The sequence below is a fragment of the Lagopus muta genome, chromosome 5 (genome assembly GCF_023343835.1).
Source record: "Lagopus muta isolate bLagMut1 chromosome 5, bLagMut1 primary, whole genome shotgun sequence".
In the NCBI taxonomy this organism is placed as follows: domain Eukaryota; kingdom Metazoa; phylum Chordata; class Aves; order Galliformes; family Phasianidae; genus Lagopus; species Lagopus muta.
Genome location: NC_064437.1, coordinates 36,320,572 through 36,346,826, shown reverse-complemented (window position 1 = coordinate 36,346,826; position 26,255 = coordinate 36,320,572). Strand labels below are relative to the sequence as shown.

At 39.8% G+C, this 26,255-nt stretch overlaps 2 protein-coding genes and 1 long non-coding RNA gene across 14 annotated transcripts in view; 2 read left to right on the top strand and 1 right to left on the bottom strand.

Annotated features, from left to right (window-relative positions):
• The window catches only part of LDB3 (LIM domain binding 3), a 121,959-nt gene extending 110,671 nt beyond the window's left edge, over positions 1-11,288 (top strand). For all 9 annotated transcript variants that reach the window (XM_048944241.1, XM_048944238.1, XM_048944236.1 and 6 more), the window contains 4 exons: positions 890-1,070; positions 3,504-3,624; positions 4,910-5,025; positions 6,695-11,288. In XM_048944241.1, the coding sequence (XP_048800198.1) occupies positions 890-1,070; positions 3,504-3,624; positions 4,910-5,025; positions 6,695-6,784 (508 nt within the window). In that variant the 3' untranslated portion in view covers positions 6,785-11,288. The remainder of the gene's footprint in view (positions 1-889; positions 1,071-3,503; positions 3,625-4,909; positions 5,026-6,694) is intronic.
• LOC125692978 (uncharacterized) overlaps positions 1-20,772 on the bottom strand; it is a 57,940-nt gene extending 37,168 nt beyond the window's left edge. For 2 of the 3 annotated variants that reach the window (XR_007376949.1, XR_007376950.1), the window contains exon 1: positions 14,552-14,762. This is a non-coding gene — a long non-coding RNA (uncharacterized LOC125692978). Of the gene's footprint in view, positions 1-14,551; positions 14,763-20,474 lie in introns of those variants that run through there. The other variant, XR_007376951.1, reaches the window with a different exon arrangement.
• A 133-nt stretch (positions 20,773-20,905) lies between these two features.
• Positions 20,906-26,255, top strand: part of BMPR1A (bone morphogenetic protein receptor type 1A) — an 80,779-nt gene continuing 75,429 nt past the window's right edge. For both annotated transcript variants that reach the window (XM_048944248.1, XM_048944247.1), the window contains exon 1: positions 20,906-21,101. The gene's annotated coding sequence lies outside the window, so the exon portion shown is untranslated. The remainder of the gene's footprint in view (positions 21,102-26,255) is intronic.

Here is a 26,255-nt window from a genome sequence, read left to right as displayed (position 1 = left end):
CGTGGTGTTGGGGGCCAGTAGGAGGATGGTAGACTAGGAACAAGACATCATTTTGGAACAGCAGCCAGATGTAATTGTTGCTTTTGTGTCTGGAGAGATAATGCCCACACTCTATTATCAGTGATTCATAGCATGCCTCTCCCTTCTTTCCCAGTTCATTCTGCTGGATTGGCGCCCAGTGTAACTCTCTGGACTGCTAACCAACTTGAAGTAATCCACTTTAATGACAGTCTCATCCACTAAAAGGAGCTAGTTTGGTGAAGTGGAACTACTGCTCGTCACCCTTTATATTTTCTGAAACAGAAAGACTCCAGTAATAAAAGAATTGAATTCCGATCGCTACATGTAATTACAATCAAGAGTAAATCACCAAAACAAATTTGTGTCCTCCATATAACCAACAGCAGCTTGTCATCCAATATACTAACGTTTCTAGAACGTGCAGCACGTAGCAGTCTCTCAAAAGAAAACACGGCAGGATATTGGGTGTATGTGGGTAGGTTTGGAAACTGGCCTGCTTTCTCGTGATTTTAAATAGTAGATTTATCTTCTGATTTACAAACCTTGGTCTTTTCCTACTGTCTTTCCAGCTGGTCACAAAGATCACTTACAGCTATGCAGATATGAAAACCATAGATGATTTTTCTGACAGCTATTTGTAAATACAATGTATGTGTCCAAACAATTAAATACTTTAAACCGTTGGCAAACTGTTTTAGTAATAATCTTAAAAAAGACACTTTCTGGTCAGGTTTCTGGATATTATTTTAATATGCACCTTCATAATTTGAATAGAATGCTTGTTATACATGGATGCAGCATCTAGCAAAATGGGTTTGTAATCAGGGTCACTCAGTATCTTTGCAGTAAAAAATATCTTTGTTCACAGGGGTCCCTTCCTAGTAGCCATGGGTCGCTCTTGGCACCCAGAAGAATTCAACTGTGCTTACTGCAAGACATCCTTGGCTGATATGTGCTTTGTGGAAGAGCAGAATAGCGTATACTGCGAGCGCTGTTATGAGCAGTTCTTTGCACCGACCTGCTCCAGATGCCACACTAAGATCATGGGGGTAAGAAAGAGAACCGTTATTTCAACTATATGTGGCCCACTGAAATTAGAAATAATTTAAACTGTAAGCAGTGCTTGTAGTTATTTTATTATTTTCTCCCTTTTTGATAATACTTCCTTAGCCTGCATATAATTTTGGAATGAGAAACACATTATTTTATAATAATCACTAGGTAACCAAAATCTTGGCTATTCCTGTACTTTATCCAACTAGATAGAATAAGTAATCCAATGATCATCTCTCAGGTGTAAAACACAGTACGCTTTTTGGATAGTTCAACACAGGATGTTTATCTTATCTACCTTTTCCTTGTCTTTATGCAATGGAGACTTGAACTGGAATGTTTTAATGCTTGACTTAATCTAAAGTTCCATGGAGAAGACTGATCTTAGATGGGCTAAATGCTCATACTGCACTTCACTGTTAGCTAGCAGCACAGCTGCTGAAAGGAATGCTGATGATTTCTTATTGTTAAAAACAAACAAACAAAACAGGGTAAATAAAATGATCTGAATTGAAGAGAGACAAAAATAGATGCTAACTTTTTAAAATAGATGCTTAGATACAAGCAAATATGTTCTACGCATACCATATGGTAATGAGGCTTGAATACAGTAAGATACTTCTAGCAGTTTATTTATGCATGCAATTACATACTATATGTATATATGCTATATATATGCCATGATTCTCTTACCGAGGAAGAAAGAAATACCACATCAGTTTTGACTGCTTAGCTGTCATCTTTTGACATCTGTCTGAATGTTGGCACTGACTGAGAAGATGCTTTACTCTGCTATTGCTGATTAGGGGTGGCGGCATCAGATGCTTATGGTGGAGCTCTGGCTCTGCAGCAGTAGGAGTAATTTTATAGCAGAGTACTGACTTACCTAATTAATGTTGGCACAGATCAGTCCATCATTATGGATTTTCATCAGGAAAATAGCAAAGATGCCAGCTGCCTCTATTTATATTAATAAAATTTCTCTATCTGTTCTTTGCTTCTTAGCTCAGTGAGGTTCATAAATGGATCCAAGCCTATTTATCAGTGATAACTGTTTTGCAAACAGTAGCAGAAGTTAATGAAACTCAGTGGTGATTTTCTATATGCAAAGCATAAACTTGACTATTTAGATTTAAAGCTTGGAAATAGATTTCAGTCTCTTTTATTTTAGTCGACAGAAATAAGTGTTTCAAATAATCAGAACCTATGTATTTAATCAGAAACAATGTAAAATAGAATCTAGATTCTCAGCTGCTTTAATCGCTATTTCAGTGAAGTTAACAAAGCTAAATTACTCTAGTTAAGCATCTGGCCCTTTGACAGTTTGACAGGGATACACTGTCAAACATTGACAAACAAGACTGACAAATTAGTAGGTACTTAACTATACATTAGAGACACTGCGGCAGCTTTTGGACTTGCAGAACTTACGTATGACAAGATAAGAACGCATAGAGATTGCTCCATACTGGATGGAAGAAAGAACATGGTAGAATCTGGCTATTCCTATTTCCTGTGCCATCCATTTCTTGGCATTGGATAAGATTTTATGTGGCTATACACACAACTAAAGTACTGCTAAGGGTTAAGGTAGCCTGCCAAAGGAAGGTCAGTTCCTTGGTCTTGTCCTGTAAACACTTGTTCGTGAACACAGGTGACTATGTAGGAGAGGAAGAAACAATTGAGAATGGTGGGAGTTTAAAGTCAGCTCAGTTGGTGCCAGAAACTTAGGTGCTTTACAGTGCTTGTGATTATACAAAGCATGGATCACAAGCATGTTTAAAAAATGCCACCTGTACACTTTCAAGCTTCTCTTCTGTAAAGAACATGTGCAGAATTTGCTTTTTTGTGATGAACACATGGCCTAGGAACAGATGCACAGACTCATTTTGACTAATCATGTAAGTCATAATCCAGTAACTTTTTTAAAATCACATTTGTAAAGAGTTCTGGTGAGAAGCTAGAAGAAATGAGTACATCATCGAAGTTGCTTTGAAAACATCAGACTTAAATCATTTATCCCCTTTGTGCATTTCTTGGTCTCAGAGGTGAAATTGCTCTTCAAACGTTAAATAACAAATCATACACTTGCGTTGAAGAGTTCATAATGTCAAAAAAAAAGGAGAAAAAAAAATCGAGATCTATGTGCAGAATCTCCTCTGCAACAGCAACTGGGCATGTTGATACAAACAGCTGGCTGAACTATGCTGTTTCATTTTGGCAAATACGTTGCTCTAGAAATTTTGCAGTACTTGTACTTCTGTCTTTCCAGTGGAGTTTAGTTTCTGTTATACTTCTCTCTTTTGAGGAAAGGAACTGCCTGAAACAAAAGTGAAAAGTTTTGAGCATCTCTGCCTTGTATTTTTTCTCCAGTAGGTAGTTGCAGTGCTTGCTATTCTGCTGGAGATTTTTGTTTCTTTATTTTACAGGAAGTGATGCATGCCCTAAGACAGACTTGGCACACGAGTTGCTTTGTTTGTGCTGCTTGTAAGAAGCCATTTGGGAATAGTCTCTTTCACATGGAAGATGGAGAACCTTACTGTGAGAAAGGTACAGCAAGCTGGATGGTTCTGCTTAGCATTCATGTGCTTCATGTTGTACGGAAGCAACATAAAATAAAGCAGTTGCTGGACAAAATAAAATCAGCTACCCAACCAAGAATGTATTTTGCCTCCACTGTCCACATCTAAAAATGTTTTGTTCTTGGAATTTTTTCTACTTAATGATAGGTTGGCAGAGAGCTGGTCTTTTTGCCCCTATGTACCAGATTGCCTGACTTCATTTATCTGCCTAACCTATTATAACAGTTGGCTCTAATTTCTCTCCCTTCATATTTGCTCCTGTCCCCGTAACTTCCCTGGTATCTTCTGCTCACTAAAAATCTTCCTGTTACTGTGGTGAGAAACTCTTCTTCTGACAGTGCTTCTATACATTATGCGTGGATTGCTGCCCAAATTCTCTCTAAGTTGTTTGATGCTTCTACCCTAACCTAAAACGGATCAATATATGAAAAGATAGCTCTGCTCAGATGTGCAACACATGGTAGTGCAGATTTTGTTTTCTGAGTGCTGCTTCTTGCCAACTAGCAAGGAAAAAGTCAGGATTGCCAAAAATACAGAAGAGGTAAATGTAGTGGCCTGACAAGGTCAGGACGCAGGCAAAGGTTAAACTGCTATTCCCTCTGTAAGCCTGTCCTTGTCCTGTGAATGTGCTTCTGGCTTAGTTTTCTTTGGAAATGCCTTCCTTATGGTTGCAAAAATCAGATTTTCCTGTCATTGTAACTCTTAGAAAATCCTACAGCATGATTGATTTGATATCCTTTAAAATTGCAGTTTTCACCACAGCCTCTAATCACTTTCATTAATTCCATATATAGCTTGAAGTTCTGCTTGTCTCTTTCAAGTTATCTGCAAGTTGGACTTGATATTCCAAACAGAGATGTATTATGCAGCAGTTAAGGGGTTTCTATAATATTCTTTATTAATGCAGAAGAACCACAGTATTTCAACATTAAATAAAACTACTCATGGAAACTTAAACAAACGCTTCTAAACATAACTTTGAATGTGATGAATTTTTTAGTGCGTATTCTGTGCTTGTGATGACAACTTGTAGTACTGTACAGCCACAGGGCATTGCACTGAATTTGTATTTAAATAATGGGGGGAAAAAATGCAGCTTGAAAATTCTGTTATGGGAGTGTTTCAATGAATATAGTAAGAAAATCTGAGCAAAAGTAATCAAAAAAATTTATCCTCTGGAAACTTTCTATTTCTTTTGGGTGTAATGTGATTATGCTAAGAGTTTGTTCTAAGTTTGCTTTTTATTATTTTAGATTACATTGCTTTGTTCAGCACAAAATGCCACGGCTGTGATTTTCCTGTTGAAGCTGGAGATAAATTCATTGAAGCCCTTGGACATACTTGGCATGATACCTGCTTCATTTGTGCTGTAGGTTCTATACCAAATACTATCTCATTTCTTTATGCTTTTATCATAAATTGTTAAGTAACACCAGAAGACCTGGAAGCAGAAACAACTAACATATGTCTTAGGATGCAGAGGGATTGAATTTCATTTCTTAGTTACAGATGGAGAGGGATGAGAGTCATTTCTCCTCTGTAAACTTTTATTAGAATTAATAAATTTAACTAGCACAAGTGAATGCTCTTCAATAAATCATACAGTTCTAGAGAGTCTGTATGTACACTTATATCTAGCACTATTTGCTATTAATTTAATATTTACCAGATAAATTAGGATTTAAAATAAATCAATACAATTGAAGAGTATATTATATAGTATAATCTTAGTTACAAAGCAGTGCAGTTTGCATGTCCATTCAGAATTCTTATTGAAATTTGCAAAAAGGAATCTGTTTAGAGAGAATGAATAGTAATTAATGTAGAAGTTGGTCACACTCATCAGTTGTAGCGTGGCCATATTCCTACTCTGCACACAAAGTAGTTAAATGTGCATGATAAGCAGTACTTTTCTTACGGTTCCAATACAGCTGTGCTGCTCCCCAACCTCTTATTCATGAGGTAACAGAACCTCTAATTAGCTAAAAAAAATAATATGTTGGCCACACCACAAGTGACAATTTCTAAGATTTGTTGAACTTTAATATTCAGGTTGAATAGCAGAAAGTATAGAAATATTTATAAATATATTAGGCTAAACTGGTTACTGATCCTTTAAGTGCATCTGGAAGTGAGTACCACAAAGGTGTTTTTCTATGCAAACTGAAATATCTTTGAAATTTGAACACAGAAAGCAATACTAAGGCAGCCATTCTCCTTCACAAACCAACAGCTGTTTGTAACTTATAAAAGACACTTTCTCTGTATACTTCCTGTTCTTGTTTTTGCTTTTTCACCTAGCTGCATCCTTACGTATTTATTTTATTAGCAACTCAATTTTGTGCAGAGGTGACATCCTTTTTGTTAATGTATTTCTCTAAGCTGTTTTTGTAGAAGCTAATTTCACCTTTTAGCAGTGAGCTAAAAGTCAAATGCAAGATCTTTTCTGATGTGCTTATCCTCGTATCCATTCACATGGTTTTTCCTTCCCCATGTAGTGGCACATCACTGCTGTTATCTCTCGCTGGTCTTAAGCCTGCCATAAGTAGGGACAACATTTACTAGATTCTAATGCACTGACTTCCTTAAGAGGTTTAGCTAACTCTGACCTCACATGTTGTTGTGCTGCCCAGTGTGGATATCAGCACAATTCCAGGAGAGATAAAGCTAATTAAAATCTAGGCTACCTTGCCCTCAGCTATGCATTTTCACACACTTTGCTATGTCAACGCTGGCACTTACGAAGCCAGGCAGTGAACTTAATTCGTTGAAGAATAATCCACAATTTCAATGATACCAGCTGTCTGATTGAGTCATTCCTTGATCACAAAAACACCCAAGTAATGAGAGGAATGAATATCTGGTGGTGCCACGGCAGGAGGTACACTTGGGACCATGCCGATATAAAATCATGCATTGCGAGGATCAGAATCTGGGTCTTGAAGTCTGAGCCACCTGTGTGTGTTTGAGTGTGCCACTAACCAAACCAAGACCTAAACTAACTCTCTCTCTCTCCCTCTGTCTCTCTCTAATTCCAGGTATGCCATGTGAATTTGGAAGGTCAACCATTCTACTCCAAGAAGGATAAGCCACTGTGCAAGAAGCATGCCCATGCCATCAATGTTTAAAAAGAGCTGAAAATCAGTAATGCTGGGGAAACTGATGACTAAATGAGCAATTATAAAGTTGATAACCATGGCTAGCATTTGTCTTGGTAGAAGCTATAAAGTTGATATTTCTAAAATTTCATTTTAACTCGTTTCTTAGGAGCAGAACATGCTTTTGCATGGTTCATATAAAATGAGCAATCAAAACCAAATTAAATACTCCATTTAAAAACAGATTATTAGTGCAGCAGTTTGGAGAAATACTGATTAAAACCTGTGATTTGAAATGTAATACATAAATACAGTTTAAAATGAACTACCCACAGCAGTTTTACTGCTTAGACCACACACTAGTGTTTAAGAATAACAGGAAAAGTCCTGTTATTGTAATTGTAATAACTCATCTCTTGTAATAGCTCATTTTCTTTCATAAAAAGAATGAGTAAGTGCTATATTGACAATAATCAGTAGAACCAAAGGGCACAGCTTTCAAAGGGAAATAAATAGGTTAGGGTTTCCTCTATGAAAAGTGTGTGCTATTCCTTTATGTTGTGGTGCTACCTCATAGCATCAAGTATTTTAGATTCTTTCCAAATAAGAAGTTTGCCTTGAATCCATACATAGCTCTGAAGCCTAAGAGACAATGAGTAGCTTAGTTTGAGAATGAAGTGGAAATGGAATTAACTCCTTCCACACCCAGTAAGATTGAGGAAAGGTTGGGTCAACCTTGCTAGTGCACTTAGCTTATATGTGAGTAGTAGATACCTCACTTTCAAATCTTAATGGAAAAGGCTAACTGGCTTTGTCCAGCCTGCTCTTAAATTGAATGGAATCAGGCTGGCTGGAAAGGAACTGTGGCTATTGATTCAAAAACAGTTTGCCTTTCCTCTTGTGGGAAAAAAAAAACAAACCTGAACATTACTTTGGTTTATAATGTCCACTGATATAAAGTGAGAGGTAGGAACCCATTTCTGGATCTTTAACACTGATTAACAGCGAAGACACATTTCTATCTAGTACAGCTGGAAAGTGGGAGATAGCTTGAAAAAGTTGCCAAATCTATCCCACATACGTAGAAAAAAGGCACCTTTGCTTCTCCTGTGGAATGTAATCAATCAATGTTTTATCAATGTAAATGAATGTTGATAAAAATTCATTGGGCAGCATAACACCACAGACAGATGCTTTTTATTGTTTTCCTCAGTTTAAATATAACACATTCTACATTGTAGCATTTGCCATTGTAAGACAGTAGCTTTGACACTTCATCTTAGTCCTATTTTTAAATATTTTATAAAAAACTTCAAAGTTGCTCAAACATTTATAAAACTGTTCGTTTTGTTTGGTTGGTTTGATTTTTTTTGAAAGCAATACTTGTAGTACTAGCAGTGATTTTGAATTCCTAATTTTAAATATCTATTTGTATTGGAGGCAGCAGTTCTGTTGAATAGAAAATGGAGTTATAATGGAAAGCCTAATCAATATTCAAGTTTTATTAATTTGCTTAAATGAAAATTCTGATTGTGTATTGATAGCTTGCAGTACTGACAGTTTTTAATTCGTATTTCTGAGAGTGAGAATGAGTTCTGTGGGCCACATTCTGGTGCTATCTGCACACTACTGTACCTTGTGTTTTGAGTAGCCGGGAATGACTTGGCATTGTCTGTCTTTTCCCTCCTATAGGTAATGCCAATTCTAAGAACATAGGTGTGTCTTTTTAGTGATGAAAAGCTATCCAAAGCTGTGGGGAGAAATGCAGAGAGGAGGAAATAAAAGAAAAGGGGGGTTAATATGTGAGTTAAATTAGCTGCAGGCAGTCCACATCTTGGAAGAAAATAACAATCGTAACTGCCTGTGGCAGTTCAGACATGTATGACCTGTGTTTATTCAGCAGGTATCTTAGTTCTCACTGATCTTAGCAGGGATCTGATCTGAGTGCTTACAGGGTCAGATTTTGAATGCATTCATTATTCTATAACACTACTTCATTATATGCAAAGCTTTTTTTTTTTTTCCTATAGGAAACAAATTTTCTGTTTTCAGTCAGTGCTGGGCTGATGTAAACGTGGTTCCATTAACTACAAAGCCCAGGTATTTGGCTCATAATGTTCTCCAGAGGAATAAACTATAATCATGGAAGTTAAATACATTTTTACTCATATTTGATTCATTAAATACCTTTTTATAAGAGTGAGACAATTCTATACTTCCTTTTAATTTTTGAATGCATTGAAGATGCTCCTTGGGCAGACTTCTGTGTTACCCACTGACTGGGACTAGTCTCTTACTGTCAACATCAAACTCTCAAAACAGGGAGTCTGACTCCTTGGCACAACAGACTGCTAGAGCATGTAACACCACAGTAGAATGTCATGATCTAATCTATGTATTTATGCGTGTCTCCCTCTCCACCTTCTCTGTCCCTAAGAGCTCCCTCTTTGCTGGTACTATGAAGAATACAGCATTTTAGGAGATGGTCAGAGATGATTGGCTGCAGCTAACCAGGGGTGTACAGTCTGTGCAGAGAATGTGGTAGGCAGCCAGGCTGGAGCTGCTTCTTTCTTCTCCATATTCACAAGGGACCCCAAGATTGCCAGATGAAGTTGCACAGGACCTCCCATCAGAAGCTCAGGTGGACAAGTATGGGATGTGGAAAGACTTCCATTAGGGGTCTCGGTGTGAGCAGGGGAAGAGAGGTTTGGATCAAAGAGGGCAGAGCACCTGCAGCAGCCAGAATATGGGGGGCTTGAGGGCCTCTGGTATTGTGTAGAAGGGTGAAGCACTGGGGAGGCAGGGGAAGCTGGGGCTGGAGGAGGGAGAGGAGCTAGGTAAGGCCAGTTGCACTAAGTTGATATATTAGATACTTTCGTTGAGGCAGAGGGGGGAAGCAGAGAATAGCCAGCATGACTTGCTGTGGTCAAGGAAAAGGCTTGGCGCAGGAAATTGGGGTACAAAGAGCTGACAATAGTCCCAATATATAGTATGAATGTATACAGAATGAGTGAGCAAGGAAGATCCAGGATCCTACCTAGTAGAAGTCAACACTGCAAAAGGGTGAATGCAACATATGTTAGGTATAGCTGAGCTAGCTTGTGCAGTGGCAACTGTGAAAATGCAGCAGCAGAGATTTCAGTGGGAGCTGTACTAACTTGAAGGGGTCCTGAAAATTTCCTTGGACAGGTAATCTGCACTGTAACACATGCCCTGACTCCAGCTGGTGTCTGAGCAAGTGAGATTAAAACTAGTTTACATATCAGTTTATGAGGTACAGTGATATCTCTGAGTGAAAAACAGAGATACCCTGAGGATTATCATGTAATAAATTTCCTGTTTTGACTTGTGCTGCTTCATAATATGGTCCAAAAATAGGGAATCCACTTACCTGCCCTTACATAATTTTTGCACATATCTGAACCAGAAATTTGTGAATAGTAATGTAGAATTTTAACTTTCACAGGGATAGAATCCCACATAACGCTGATACTCTTCTGCTATATGTCACCTTTGTGATATGGAGGAAAAGATGCATACTTATATAATTCAGAACAGGGCCCTTCAACTATCACTGAACATAAATGCTATACAAAAATAGTGTTTGCAGGATGAATAATGTGCACTTGTTTATGTTTTCTGTCTTGTAACAGATGCCTGGGATAAGTCATAAGTTCCTCTAAATATTTATATTAATTAACATGGGACTTTACGTGACAAAACAAAGATCCTGTACCTCTGAATGACCAAATAAGAATACCGGTATTTTGTCTAATACGGTGTTCAGCATCTTTTCAGTCAATGGCTTCAAAAATGACCTTAATGCTTTTTCTCTTTTTCCGCTCTTTTTGCATAAGAGAGTAAAGATTACCAAAGAAGGCCTTGCTTTTATTATCTGAAAAGAAAACCACTCATCTGACTTATTTTTTCTAAGTTAATTTGTAACGTACTGGATTCACATATTGCAATTTTAAACAAGGGAAAATATTTTACTTTGGTCCTTCAGTGGTCAGTACTTTGGGTGAAATGTTTTCTTAAAGACATACTTATGTTTAATAATGTGAACAGCCAGCACTGAACACACTCATTAGTGTCTAGTGCTGGGAATGCTAATGTTTATTTGTAATACTTGTCTCCAGGTAGCAGATATTGTTTAGTATTTACAAACATCAGAATTTGAAACTGAGTGATTTCTTGTCTGCAGTGATCATAGAAGCCTAGGTTTTATAATATAATTACATGTTGACTTGATACCACAAGTGCCCTTGCTTTTAGACACATATTTTTCTGAAGTTCTTAGTTAGTTCAGGTCAGAATGCAGCATGGTTTATGAGGTGTGAGTAATTGTACTTTGCATGGATTACCTGTGCCAACATGGATAAAACAGTCTAGTAATAAAATGAATGTACAAATACATTTAAAGCTTTACAGTTTGGACATATTTGTTAATACGGCACGTGAACAGCTGACAGCATACACAAGCTTGTATTCTCTACTTCAAACCTGAAAATAAAATTAGAAGCATTGGTTTCAACCTTACTGTGTATCAGTCTTATTAGCTAAATTGTGCTATTTTAAACATTCATATGCTTAAAAGATGTAGTGTACTAACAGTACATGTTGTAACTTAACAAGACTTGTATACTCGGAGACCTTATCGTGTCAACAAATGCTGTTTATAGCAAGTTTACAAGGAATGGGTAAATTCTGTCTTGGGTTACACAGATGAATCTGAGAACGAAGTTAGATTGCGTGAGTTCTGGTGGATGTTTTTCCATTTCTTAGCAGAAATGACTTTAAATAGTATACAAAGTGTTTTAAATGTTCTCATTGAACTCTAGTGCCAAGTAAGTCCTTCCAAATGAAAGGGTATCTCATACACAGCGGGACTTATTAAAACAGCCATTTTGTGCATTCCTAATCCACACCCCTCAGGCATGCAGTATTTTTAAAGATACAACTAATTACATGAGACATAATTAAGAATTTAGATAATAAATGGACAAACTTGGCTTTAGATGGCATTACAAAGTACAGTACCAGGAATTGCAAATTTGTGAACTTCGGTTTTATTTTACAGCCCTAATTTGTTTACAGTGTGCATAAGGAAAAACAATTCAGAAGAATGAACAGAATGTACGCAGATTGCTGTTAATTTTGAATTGCTCTTTTTCCAGATTGCCTGTGCTGACCTTTAAACTTTGCACTAGACAGTTGTACCATGATCCCTGGAGAGCTGAGCGGTACTGAGGGGAAGCACTAGAGGTATAACACTCTGCCAGTTAATAGGGTGCAAAAAGTGAACAGAGCAAAGTTCATTAGGGAAACACATGGTGCAAAACAGCTTGACAAGGGTTGTGTTAAGAGGTTCTTAATAGAAGAGAGATTATTATTTGCTCAGAAGAAAATGGTGATTTCAAGACCTAGGCATTGCTTTTTTCCCCTAATTGTGAATCTTAAATTCTGCCAGTTTCTGTTGATTAAAAAAGAAAGGAATGTGTGAATAAGATTGCTGAAGCCATTATTGAATACACAAAGAAATGCTTTGTTCTCTCAGCCAAATTGCGGAGTTACGGATGAGATTCAGATCATATTCAAGCACAGATTTTGTGCTGCATGCATATAAAAAGTCGTTAAAAATACAGTTTCTTCTTAGGAAGATTTTATCAAAATAGTAACAAATGTGTGTTGTGTTAACAAGCACTGTCGGGCTAATTTACAAGACTTTTTTGTGTAAAAAGAATAGCCTAATTTTTTTTTTTTCATCAAAAACAACCTTTTGAACAAAACTTGTTTCTTCCTTTAAAAGTTTACACATTTTAGCTGTGAGGAAATAATAAATATGCATAAAATATAAAATGGAATGTATAAAATATTTTATAGCAGAAGATTAATTATTACTTCAGAATTAAGATGACTTTCCTTAATGACAAAGATGTTAAGGAAATTTTGCTTCTGCTTAGTTTTGCCATGTGCAGCATTAATGAAACAGACCTCAGGTCTTGGTGAGTTTGTGATTTTTTTACAGTTGAATAAAGTCCCTTCAATATCTGTGTAATGAATACATGTCGCTACCAGAAAGCTAAGGACCTTGCTGTTCTTCTGCAATGTTTTATTCTTACAGTGCGTTATAGCAGACGCTCTGGATTTTTAGGAAGCTTAATATTTATATTCATAATCTCAGAGGCTCTCATTTGAGAAGAAATAATTATTTACAGGATTTATTAATTTTAAGATATAATAATACATAGACTGCAATGATAACGTTGGGACCAAGGTTTAGCTTGGTTTAAAGAAATGTTAATCATGATGAATGCATGTATGGAACACATGCATGGATTTGAACAGGAAACTACTCAGAATTGAGCTCTGATTCCCTTGAACTGGATGCATTTTATATCCGTGGTACTTCAGTCTAAATTCTTGGAGTCATAGTCCATTTACAATAGAATCACAGAATCATAGAATCGCTCAGGTTGGAAAAGATCTTTAAGGTCATCAAGTCCAACCACAACCTAACCACTCTACCCTAACTCTAACAACTCCCCACTAAATGATGGCCCTGAGCACCACATCCACCTCCCTGCTAAGCCTATTCCAGTGCTTAACAACCCGTTCTGTAAAGAAGTTTTTCCTGATATCCAACCTAAACCTCCCCTGGCACAACTTGAGACCATTAAGGTAGCGTTAATAAGCACTGAACTGAGTGTACTCAGAGACTTCGTTTCTGTTATCAGGTATTTGTGATTTACAGGAGAGCTTCTCCATATTTGTCATAATATGGAAGATGTGGGAACACAAAAAAGGGTGTATTTTCAAACATTTAGCTTCATACAAAAAAAACCCCAACACTTCAGACAACAAAAACTTTGTTTCTGCATTATAAACAAAGACCAAGCATATTATTTCCCAATCACTGTTCTGTACTACCAAATGCCACTGGTAGGCCTGCATCTTCCATAACCTATTTTCTTTGTGGATATTTCTCCCTGTGCTGATTCGGAGGACGTCATAAATTTGCCTATGCTTTCTGCATGTGGGGAAGCTGAACTGAGTTGCTGTTACACATGCTTACAAGCTGTGTAATATTGTGGGGTAGTAAGCAAAATGTGCTTTGAAGCTAGTGTGGGTGTACTCAGCCTATTGCATCCTGGAAATAACAGATTTGCTGAGATTTCTTGTGAATGCACGATATATACAGTACTTGTTGAAAGTTTCTGTTCTACTGGATATATGTTAAGCAAGGTCTTTGCTGCACTACACGAACTTCTGGGCTAAAAGTCCTTGCAAGAAGTGTGGTAACCGTTGTCAGAGAGGTTCAGATTTTAGCTATCACATCAAACGTTGCATACATGAATCTAAACTCTTCTGGAATACTGACAGAGCACAGTTAGCCTTTGAGACTGTATTCCCAGCGCCAGCTGCTGCAGCAAGAAAAGCAGAACAGAGCTGTAATTTATACGGATTATGATTTTCTGCCATCTGTACTATGTACACCAGTTTTTGGAATGGCAGCTTTTGTGATTTCCCTTTCTTATGTCACTCCACTGTGACCCCACTAGCCTGAATTCAAATTTGCAGAACTTATTAGTGCTCATGTTGGAGGACTCTGCTTGTCACTTACTCCCCATGTCACTTACTCAGCTTTTTGTTACACATCTTATGGATTTGAAAGAGTTTTCTGTTGTAATTACACTTATGCACACAACACAGAGATTAAGGTTAGGAGGAACATCCAGAAAGATTAAATTCTTCACAGTGAATACAAAGCACATTTCCCACCTTTTCTAGACTTACCTGGCTGTTGGCTGATGGAGACGAGAAGGACGGATTTCCTAAACAGTCTCAGAAGCTGCTGTCTGTTCAGAAGCTCCTTCAAAAGGAAGGGTCACTGTTATTCAAAAGTGGATATCAAAGTCTGGGGGCAGTATACACACTCACAGTCCAGATTTGCACTATTTAGTCCAACTTCAAACAGATTTTTGCTCCTACGCACTTTTTGACATAAAAATGCAAAAAAAAAAAAAAAAACCAAAAAAAAACCCATAACAAAATGCTGGGATGTTACTAATCCTCCCAAACTCTGGCTAAGACTCCTCATCGCCCTCCAGCTTAGGGAACTGTACTGGTGCAAAAAGATAAAAATTACATTGCTGTGTGCCAGCGTCAGAGAATCTAGCCATAAACACCTGAGGTAAGAAGCTTTTACTCAGCCTGCTAAAGAACAGTGGTGAAGTCTTCTGCTTTCCTCTGATCTAATGTCATTAAAAAAAAAAAAAAAAAAAAAAAAAAAAAAAAGAACAATCCTTAAGCCAAATATTTATTTTAGACTTTGCATTATTAAGTTCAACTACTTAGAAGTGAGCAACTGTTATCAAAGATGGCATGTGAAAACGGTAAAATGAGATATAAATGTAGGAGTGTGAAAATGCGGAGAGAAAGTTCCATTAGCATTAGATTAACCACAAAATTTACCCTTCCTTTATTCATCACAGGAAAAGTCATTGTAACTTTATTAATGGTGAAAGGTTCAGTCATAGTTCTTCCTAAGGAAATAGGAGCAGTGTATCAGGATATCCTTCTTCCGCCCCGGAGTACCAATACTTTCAATTTTATATACAACGGAAGTAATTAATTGTAACACAAAGAAGCACAGCTGTGTTTCCTGATGGTCACACATGCAAGAGCTGCTATTGTTCAGCATTTTGAATATGTGCACTGAGAACCGTTCAACTGCTTTGAATACTTTATACTTTGGGTAGCAGCTTTTGAATTTACAATAGCATTTTAATATGCTACTATCTTAGAGCTGATCCTGCATCCCTAATCAGGTAATTTTTGCTGATGTCAGTGGGAGTTGAAACTGAATTAGGCATAGCTGCCAAATCCAGAGATTTGCAGGCGAAGGCCATTTCTCTTTGGAAGCAAGGGAACTTATAGATTATTATAGATTAGATTATATAATATCAGGATTTGCTTCAGCTGCATGCGTTTTTTGAGCTTATTCAAGTTCCAGTACATATGCAAGTAACTTTAAGACAGAGGGAGAAAAGATTTCTTACTATGCCCTTCATTACACGTTTTCAAACATGTGGGTTAACTGCTGTGACTGAAATATGAGCATATCCTTTTTCTTTTCGATTCAGTAGACCTATGTTATATTGTTTGCGCTAGAGAATGAAAAAAGAGGTGAATGCTTTGCTGCATTTCTTATCTAACAGCAGTGCATTCATGGTTAAAGATATGATTACGCTGAGGAACAAAAATAGGATTTGATTAATTAAAATTATTCGGTTCATTTGTTTTGTATGAGATTCAGATCTATTTTGTTCTAACAACCTTGGAAGAACACTGCATCTTCCGTCTTGTAAATGTCCTTCTTTATAAATCTTGACAGTGCCCACCAGAGCTGCCAGCAACAAAGCTGCCTGAATCCACTCCTCTTGAGGATAAGGCTATTACACATATCGACGGATTTTTTTTTCCTCTGTATTATGAAGAGTTCTCTTTGTTTAACAGCAGACTGGAAAATATTTCCTATTTCAGCATTCAGTTTCTGTTGCTGAAAAGGACAGTCAGTTGTCAAGAAGAGAATTATTTGTTAAAAAGGTTGGAAGCGATGAAGCCTCCACATCAAGAGGAAGAAAAGTTAAGACAGTGTGGTTTGGGATCTAAGGATTACCCAAGCTTGTAAAAGGAATTAATAAATCTCACTTGTAATAAAAAGTGGAGGAACAGAAATATATGTTAGTGTATTACAAATCTTCTAAGAGTGAAGCGGATAATTAAAACTTCCTTATAGACCATTGGGCAGAGCAGAATTAATTCATAGTTAATTCAAACTATCAATTTTAAAACAGCAGTAGAGTCTAACCCTAAATACTTAATCTTGTTAGAGCAAATGAAGACTTCATAGATTTTATTTGCATGCATCTAGGGAAATCATATTACTAAGTCTCCAGCAAACTGATGTGAACAAAGTGCCCAGGTGAAGCTCCTGCTGAGCCCACAAGTACTCTTTCTCTGTAAGACTTTTTATGTTCTTGCTATCCTACGTTGGCTTTAATATACATACATATATATTTGAAATATTTCCTGTATTTATAAGGAAAATTCTCTCAGAGCTTATTATGATCTGGTGAAAACAGTGCTTTTTGTACATAGGAGTCTATTAGAAATAAGACTGTAAAAAGCTCAACAAGGCATAGAAAGAAAAAACAAACAAACAACAAAGAAAGAGCAAGCAGAAAACACAATAGGAAATTTGATTCTTGACGGGCAAAATGTTTCCTAAAGCTCTTGTGAAGTCAGGCATAGTTCCCCCATTCCTACAGCCCTTGGCAAGACAGAGTTGTGGTCCCTACTACATGTCTTATTTAGGAATCTGTTCAGCTCCTGCAGCAGCTGCCTGAGTCATATAACAGGTATAGATAGCCTTTGTATCCTCCTTCCTCTCTGTTCACTAGCACGAGGCTAAAGAAGCTGGACTGCAGAAATAATACCAGAATACAACAAGTGCTGCAGCTGCAGAAATGGTTTCCTGTTTCCTTCTGCCTGTGTTCTGCACATTGAGCTGCTGTTCTCTGGAGTCTCTCCATGGTGCTCTGCAGTCCTGCACTGCACTCAGTTCCACATCATGCTTTTTGAGCTGAAGGTTGGCTGAGGCTTGCAACACTGAAAAAATGAAAAATACCTTTGCCTTTTTACTATCAGTGCTTCATTTGTAGATCTTTAAAAAAGAAAAAAAAAAAAAAGGAAAAAAAACCCTTCCCTCACAGATTTGATTCTACCCTAATTGAATTAACTAAGATTATGTTTAAAACACTTAATAAGATCGGTATCATTTCTAGCTAACAGACAGTTCCAATGAATTTATAATCAAAAGAATGTGTTTTCAAGTACAGTAATTCTGAAGAAAAAAGACAAGAATTAATGTAAATAAAACGAAAGGAATGTGTCCCCAACTAAAGGGTAACGTTTGTTTAACACGTAGCGTGAAATATTCACTTTGGTAACAGTAACAGTGAAGAGCTCATCGGCTTTCAAAAACACATTTGGATCACAGATTTTATACGTATGGATTTCAGAGACTGAAGGGAAAAGGAATCACACAAAGATTAAGTCCTATCAGATGGATGACCTTCTACCTATGCATACCTCTCCTAAACATAAGTTTAAGATTCGCAGTTCCCCAGTGATTCCAAGAACTAGAAAGAAATTCCTGGACGGGAAATGACAAAAGAAAGCAGCTGCAAGACTACCCGATTCATGATTAAATATTTTTTTTAATACAGCTCTCTTCATCACGACAGTCTTGAACTGCTCTTTCTGTATTTTATGCTAGGCTTCTACACCCCATCCTGGTCAAGTGGAGAATTAACGTATGTTTATTTTCAAATTCAGACTACAGCGTCTCTGAGTGTTGCTGTATTACCAGGATAAATACCTCATGTTACTAAAACCTGACGTGTCCAAGCTTTTGCAGATTGCTAAATCCTGACCAGGTGAGATGTCTGTTACTGATAACTAGCTCACGGGAACACTGCCTCTTTCTGAGTGCCTATCACCTGAAGTGTTCATCTTTGATTTAAACAGGTATCTCTGCCTTTCCTGCAAGGTAAACAAGGCAAGTCAAAACAAAACGGGTTCGATTCTTTCTGAGGTTAAGCTTCCACAGTTACTTTCATTAAAGGAAATACAACTGGGTTCTTAAGGCAGCACATCAAGAAAATGCTTCCATCATACAGCATTATCTCACACGTTAGCATTGGTCAACAAACAGCTTCTCACATGCAGACTGCTATATGAATGTAAACAAGGAGTTTTAGTCTAATCATATAGTTTTCATACTTTTGTTGTTAACCCGTGTCTCAAAAAAAGTTTATACCTTATGAAATTGAAACCATACGGTGCATACTGTATGTTTAAAAAAATAAACATAAATACAGTATTTCCATGTGATGTTTCATCAGACAACCAGAACAATACTGTGATGCAAATACCTTTCGAGGTTGTTATGATTCATCATTTTAGATCAAGATTAAGCTGTCTTTTGCAGGTCTGATATTACTAAATTTTTTAAAATTTATTTTATTTTTATTTTATTATTTAAACTGAAATTACTAAAGTTTATTTTTACTGAATTTATTTTGTGATTAAGACTAGTATTTACACAGCCTGATGCTCCTTATTTATGCCATGAATAGGCACATTGGCAGGGTAGAGCAAACCAAATCCTCAGCAACACAATTTCTGATGTGACAGGACTATTGCCTGAGATATTTTCAGTGCCCAACTCCTTTAAAAAATACCAGCTAAGAGAGCAGTTTCCGTGATTACTTACAAGAAATTCAGTGAAAACAGTTGATCTATTTCATAAGTGAGCTCAAAAACAAATCAAGGCTAATAGCTTTTGCTGAATTCAGGCACGATGGATTTAAATCACTATCCAACATCTGAAAAATGCAGGACTGTATTACCACACAGATCATTACCAAGAGAGATGCTAGCTCTAACAGCTTTGGTTCTGCTTGGGAGCACACACATGCATGTTGCATTCTTCTTCCATATTGAGTGTCTATTCTGCTGCTACAATCTGATAGTAGACAGAGTGGAGGAACAGCAGACTCATATTTTCCTTTGAAATTATAAACATAAGCATACAAGTTCTGTATTGCTTGGCATGAGCACTGTGATTTTGTCTTTCTTGGCTGTCTTTGTCTTGGACACTGACATTTTTTTCTGGCTCATCGGAAAAAAATTTTCTACAAGTCTAGTAATGCAAGTCCTACATTTCTTAATGCCTTTCTCTGTAGTATCTGGCCACCTACACTTAGTAGGTGTGCCTTTAATTGCCTGCGTTTTTTGCAAAGCAGATAGGTTTGAATGTACTTCCTCTTTTGTTTCACTATATGGGATAGAATGCAAGCTAAGCAGTTGCCTAACAATGCACGTGTACAACACATGTGAACTACATTACTTAGCCAATGTGCTCATCTTACACACAAATGGGACAACATAAACTCTATATGACACTAGCAGACAAAAATGGAGCTGGACTGTGGAGAGGTCAGCACAACGAGCAAAGCAGGGTTTCTCACATCATACATGCATGTGGTTAAGTGAGATTGCTTCCCAATTGGTTACTCTCTAAAAACAGCTTATCTGGGCATGCAGATGGCCTAAGGGGTGTCTTGGTCAATAGCAAAGGGAAAGCGAGCAGGTTTGTGTGGTCATGATTGGCCCTGTGTACAAAGCTCTTGGTGCAGAGCTGTGTAATGGGACCACATCAACATTAGAGTTGCTGCCACTCTGCTGAGTGAAAGGTCCAGCTGCTCACCCCATGGCACAGTGCTACTAAAGCTCCTTCTGCACTGCTGTTGGGGAGACAGACAGACAAATTGTTACTTTGGTAATGTGTCCTAATGACGAGGAGCTTGGAAATGCAATGCAAATCATGGCCTTTAGCAATCTTATCAGTGAGGAGAGAAGCTCGTTGCAGAAGTTATGATGTATTCCAATCTAACTAGCCAGCTTTGTTTATTTAAAAAGGAAATGGAAAAAAGCAAACGAACAATTCCGTTCGTTGCAACTCTCATCACTCATAAGGCACTGGGATGTCAAGCTTTTCAGAACTATTCTTCCACAGAGCTCAAGGACCGGTGTGAGGCCCTCACTTTTCCACAGGCAGCTTCCACCATCACCCCTCACCTCACCTCACCTCCACAGCGCTCCCGGCCGCGCTGCCCCTTGCAGCTCCGCCGCGCCCTCGCGCCTCTCTGGCGCCTCCTACAGGAGCTGCGGCGCCTATTTCACTGGGAAAGCTCTTCTCGACGGTCCTTTCGCGGAGCCTCAGGTGGCGGCTTGCCGCGGCCCGTACTACCGCCCGTGACGGGAGCAACGGGGGAGGAGAAGCGGCCAACTTTTTCCCGCGGCACCCCGCCAGCGCGTCCACGGAATGGCGGTGGAAGCGGGAGGGCTCTGAGGGGCGACCTCGCGCCTCTCAACGGCGGCCGTCGGCGCCGCCTCCGCCGAGCGCGCGTCCCCGCTCTTCCCCTCCCTTCGCCGTGCGCGCGGCCGGGCTCGGCGGGCGCCGCGATTGGAATCCGGCTCCGGCCCGCCCCGCCCGCTCCGCAGGGACGCGCCGGGCGTCGGGAGCGCCTGCCGGGGAGCGAGCCTGCGCCGAGCCGCCCCGCCCCGCCCTCCTCCTCCCGGCGCTCGGCCGCCTTCGCTCCCGTCTCCCAGGAGCCGTCGGGGTCCCGGGCGCGGCCCGCGTAACGCGGCGGGAGCGGCTCCCTCCTGCTTCGTCTTCTCTCCCGCCGCAGAGGATGAGGAGCCCCCGCGAGCGGTGAGTGCGGGGTCGGGCCGGCCGGGCGGCGAGGAGCGCCGCGCTCCCGCGTTCTACCTTCTCTCAGCCCGCGGGGCTCCGAGCGCCGGGCCCTCGTCCCGCTCTCCCCGTCGGACGCCGGCTCGGGCCGCCTGCCCGAGGCTCTCCGACCCGGCCGCTCGCCCCGCGGGTCGGGCCGATGCTCGGAGACCCGTCTGCGGGCGAAGCGCGGGGGCTCTCGGGGCCGCCGGCTTCCTGCGTGGGCACGGGGCCGCCTGCGGGGCCGGGCAGGCCCGGCGCACGCCGCTCTGTCTGGCCGCCTTCTCCCTCCCCCTGCGTCTGCGCCCGCGGTGTTGTAATTCCAGGCGCGGTGCCGAGCCGGCGGCGGAGCGGGGCCTGCGAGCGGCTCCGGGAGGCCGCGGGGGGCGGCACGGCACCGCACGGCACCGCACGCCTGCAGAGCGGGGACTCGCCGCTGCTGGGCGGGAGCGTCCGCTGTCCGGTTCCGGTTACACGCGGCGTTCTCGTACCTGGTGACAAGATGTCCCGAAGAGGTTGAAAAACTTGACTGGCTTTTCGTCGGCCTTTAATCTTCTGTACGACTAAGACTGAATTCTGTATCGAGGTGCGGCGGGAGGCTGTAGCACGTCCGTGAAGCGGTCGTCTGGCCTGTTGTGGTGAAGGCTGTGCGATGGGAAGCCTTCCAGGTGCGGGCTGGTTGTGTTTGGGACCCGTGTTGTGCGTTCCATGAGGACGGGTAACAATTTGGTGGATTCCATTTGCAGTCAGCTCCTTGGTGCCTGCCCTCTGTGGGAGTGGAGCAGCTCCTTCTGTGATGGCCTGGGCTGGAACTGTTCCCTGATTCGCAGTAGCACCTCATCCTGGAATGAGGAGCTGCACGAGACCAGTTGATATTCAAATTCGTTATTTCAGCCCATAGTTAGTAAGACACTCGCGTTGTGGTGTTCTGTAGCAGCCTGAAAAAAATACTACTTTTGACGATGTGTGTCCTGTGTGTCTTTACTTTTGTTACTTTCTTACAGGTCTTTCAACACATGTGCTTTGTTGTGTTAGGGTCTGTGTGGTTTATATTTCTGTATGGACACATGCGTGCCCTGCAGGCCCTGAGTGCGGAGATCTGTCAGAGATCTTCATGCATAGCTGTGATCTTCAGCTGCCTGTTCTCTACTTATCCCCTTGGTCACTCTGTTTGCGGACAGTGAATTCATGAGGGCTGATTGGAATTCTTCTCTTCAAAACGAAAAAGATATTATGGTTTGGAAGGCACCTCTGCATGTCACTGGGCCCAGCCCCTACCCAAAGCAGGGAGGTCATCTATTGGTAAATGGCAAGAAGTAACACAGAACTTGGAATCCACCGGAATCCACCAGTCAAAGAGCGTTCCCTAGTCAAAACGTGGGCTCCAGATTCTGGTGTTCTTGATGCTGGCACTGATGATGGTCACAATGAGAATTGTAAACTTGGTAAGGAGAAACAAAAATACTCAATACAATTGAATAAGTGGTGTATGTGCTTTTTCTGGGTGCCAAAATTTGGGAACTGGGGTTCTAAAGCATAATTAATGTAAGTAGTCATTAACCTATACATAGCAGTTGGCTTACTTTTTGAGCTACTCCAGCTTAGGGTTAACAAGGTTTGGGTCTCATCTAGGTTTGAATGGGGTGCTTTTCAGATGTGCAGTAACCAGTCTGCTAGCTTCCTTTAGAAAAGACATGTGTTTCCCATAGATGAGTGTTACTGTGATATGAGTTGTCACAAAGCACTGGACTGCAAGGAGAAAAGCGTTTTGAAGAAACAATAAATAGCTTTGTCTACTTCCTGGAGTCCTGAAAAGCAAGCGGTAGGTGGGTGGCTTAGGCTTTTATTTATTTTTTCCCTTGGTTTAAAGGTAGGAATTTGTACTTGTTCTCTGTGAAGCAATTGGGACATAATGTGACTATGCAGTGATAATTAAAAAATAATATAAAAGAAAACGAAAAAGCTAGGTGGATTCATATTCACTAAGTTTTATAGTGAGAAACCAGAATAGGCTACATTCACAGCTTAAAAGAAAAGAAATTGTTTTGAAAATAGCGGTGTTAAACAACACTGAATTAATGGAATCTTACGTTGCTCATCAGTCAGTGTAACTAAGAACTCCTACAACTTCACAGAGAAGAACAAGGCCCACATATGTAACAGATGTGTCATGAATGTTTCAGTAAGTCCCCTTTATTAAAGTGATCAAAGAAGAGATAGTGGTGCTTGCAGTAATTTTGATTTGGCCAAGCTTTCAAAAGCATCAAACTCACCCTCGCCCAAGTCCTTAAAAGCAAGAAACCAACAGAAAAAGGCCAATCACTCTGTTTCTCTTTTGTTTGTCATTGTGGATGGCAAATTCTGTCATGAGGACAGTATCTTCTTCCAGTGAATGTCTGACACATAGAACTTCTGTAGCTTTGGTAAGTGGCTGGAAGGCATGGATGGGCAAACAGACAAGATGGCATATGTAAGGGCACGTACTGCAGATGTATTTCTCCCTTGCTTTTGTCAAGCATCAGACCTTTCTCTGTGAGGTTTTTGGTTCCTCGTTTGAAGGGGGAGGAGAGAACAGAGCATGTCTTCAGTGCATGGGTTTTGCTTCACATACCTGAATATTTTCCGTAAATAAATCATGTAAGTATTGCAGTAATGTTAAGATATGTCACTTCAGAGCTCTTGTATGTAGGCACTGATGGAGTGCTTAGAGCCTTATTTCACACGTTAATTTTCCCCAAATGTATGTGGGGGTGGGGGGCAGTGTATGTGCTTCATTTTGACAGCAGGCTTGCTTGTAGCAGCTGATGATTTAGTGCCTTTTCTTCCTTGAACAAGAGCTGCAAAAATCTTCTGCAGTTGCTCCACCAAACCCTTGCTGATTATTCCTAGTCATGGTGATGTCATGGAGTTTCTGTGCTTTCTAAAACATTTAGTACTTTAAAGGGAAAGCAAGGAATTTCTGTCTCTCATTCTTGTCACTTAAAAATCACAGTGAAGTATGTAGATCAGTTGATTTTTCTCAGGAATAGCCATTGTATTTACCTCCCCAAAGAAGTTTAAAACAACAACAACAAAACCATGCAAAATTTAACCCACTGTATTGAATTCCTTAAAAATAATCTGTGAACTGTAATGCATGCTCCTTGAAATAGGACAGAGTTGAAATAGTCAGCTAATTTATCTTTGTTGTGAAGAAGACATAGCTTTTGCTTTCTTAATATTCTTGTTACTTAGAATAGCTATTTTGTGAAGGATTCAGTCCAGAAACATACACTCCGTACTTCGTGCTCTAGGCGTGTGTTTTGTGCCTCCCTCGACAAAACAAAGCAATTTTTCTCCTAGTCTTTAATATCAAGAATTTCATTCTCCTCTAGGGAGGGTGAATGTTAGATTCCTTTTGTTCTCCTGTGAGGCTGTGTCCTGACTGAGAGAGTAAGCTGCAGCCTCTGGCTGGTCTGACCACTGTATGAGATGGGGCACTCACAACACCATGCGGGAATCACAGAAATGAGAGAATGTTGTAGTTTCCTGTAGTCAGCTTACAACTGAAACATTTTACATCAGTGTTTTTGATAATATAGTGGGGCTTGAGATCTTCATTTGTGTTACAGCAGAGATGAGATGTGTGAGTTTCTGGTTATGAAGCTGTTGACGCTGTACACAGATGCTGTGGGCATCTCTTTGAGGTCTATAGTGTAGTAGAGCTAGCCTTTGCCATTTTCCTAGTGGATGCCTTATAGTCATCCTTCTCTTTCTTTTGAGTTCTGTGCATTTCACTCAGCTGTACTATTTCAGGAAGAATTGGTAAGTAAAAAATCAAAATAGTTATTAAAGCAGACAACTGAATTCTAGTTCATGACTGTGTAAAAATGCACGGGTTATATATGCAGAAAGAGAAGCAGTGGTGAAGACTTAAAATCCAGTGTGTTATTTCTATAGAATTTATTGAGGACACGTATTGTTTTAGTGGAATTGATTGACTTGATGGAGTGCTTCCTTTAAGCTCATTGGTGGGATAGTTTGCCTGTACTGCATCCAGAGGTGTTTGTGTTCCTTCGGATTGAGGTGTGTAACTCATTGGAAGTACTTCAAAAGTTTTCAACATGATAAAATCTGTGAAGTAACAGTTAAGAGAGTATGATCCCCGTGGCCCTTCAAAACAGAGAGAAATATAGTAGTTTAAAATGTGATTATTTTTTTTTAGTGCATGATAGACGGGCTGTGCAATAGCAGAAGAAATTGCCACTTCAGCTCAGTGGTGCTGTAGTTTAATTTCTATCACATGTTATAAGAGCAACTATGTGTTTTACAAAAAATTTGATACTAGTTCAGTTTTCTCCGTGTTTCTTCATACGACTGCTTTGCAAGATGGCTTCAGTCAACTTCCTCAGCTTAAGATGTGGAAGCACCTAGCAATTTTTTGTCTGGATTCCCTCAGTGCATCATTCTGCAGAGGGAAAAACGTATCAGCATTGTTGTGTTGTGGCTTGTAAAGAATACAAGCAGATGTAGCAGGGGTAAGACAGATATCAAAGAAAGTCTCTGAAGTCATGTACCAGAATTCAGACCTGCTTTGTGGAAGCTCCTTCCTTTTCACTTTTGCAGCTGCTGAAATCCTAAGCTTGCTATTCTTGCAGACTCTTGTCTTAACAGTGTTAATTATTAACGACTTTTTCTCCAGTTGAGGGGGGGAAAAACCATTCATGTGCATTTATACTTCCTTTGTAAGAGCCTGATGCCAGACTATACTGGAAATCAGTGGGTAGAGTCCCAGTTCTGAGTCCCAAAGTCGTGCAAGACTTTGCTGCTACAGGAAATTAACATTCTGCTCACAAAAGATTTGATGCACATCTTAGTGCATTGCATGTTAAAAGAGAATTCCATGCATACAGAAGCAGTGAAAAGATTGATAGAGGATGTAGCCTGGCTTGTACGTTCAGATATCATTTTCTAGTCCATTTGATTTTTCCCTATTTGTTCAGTTGAAAGTTCAGTCTACAGTGCTGATGCAGAAGCACAGACACCATGTCCCGTAGTGTTGTGCAGGAGTATAAAGGTGCTCTGAAAACAGTGTGAACAAGTAACGTGGGTGGAATGTTTTAGCAGGAAAAGTATTGACTGGAACTTGTAGTCCCC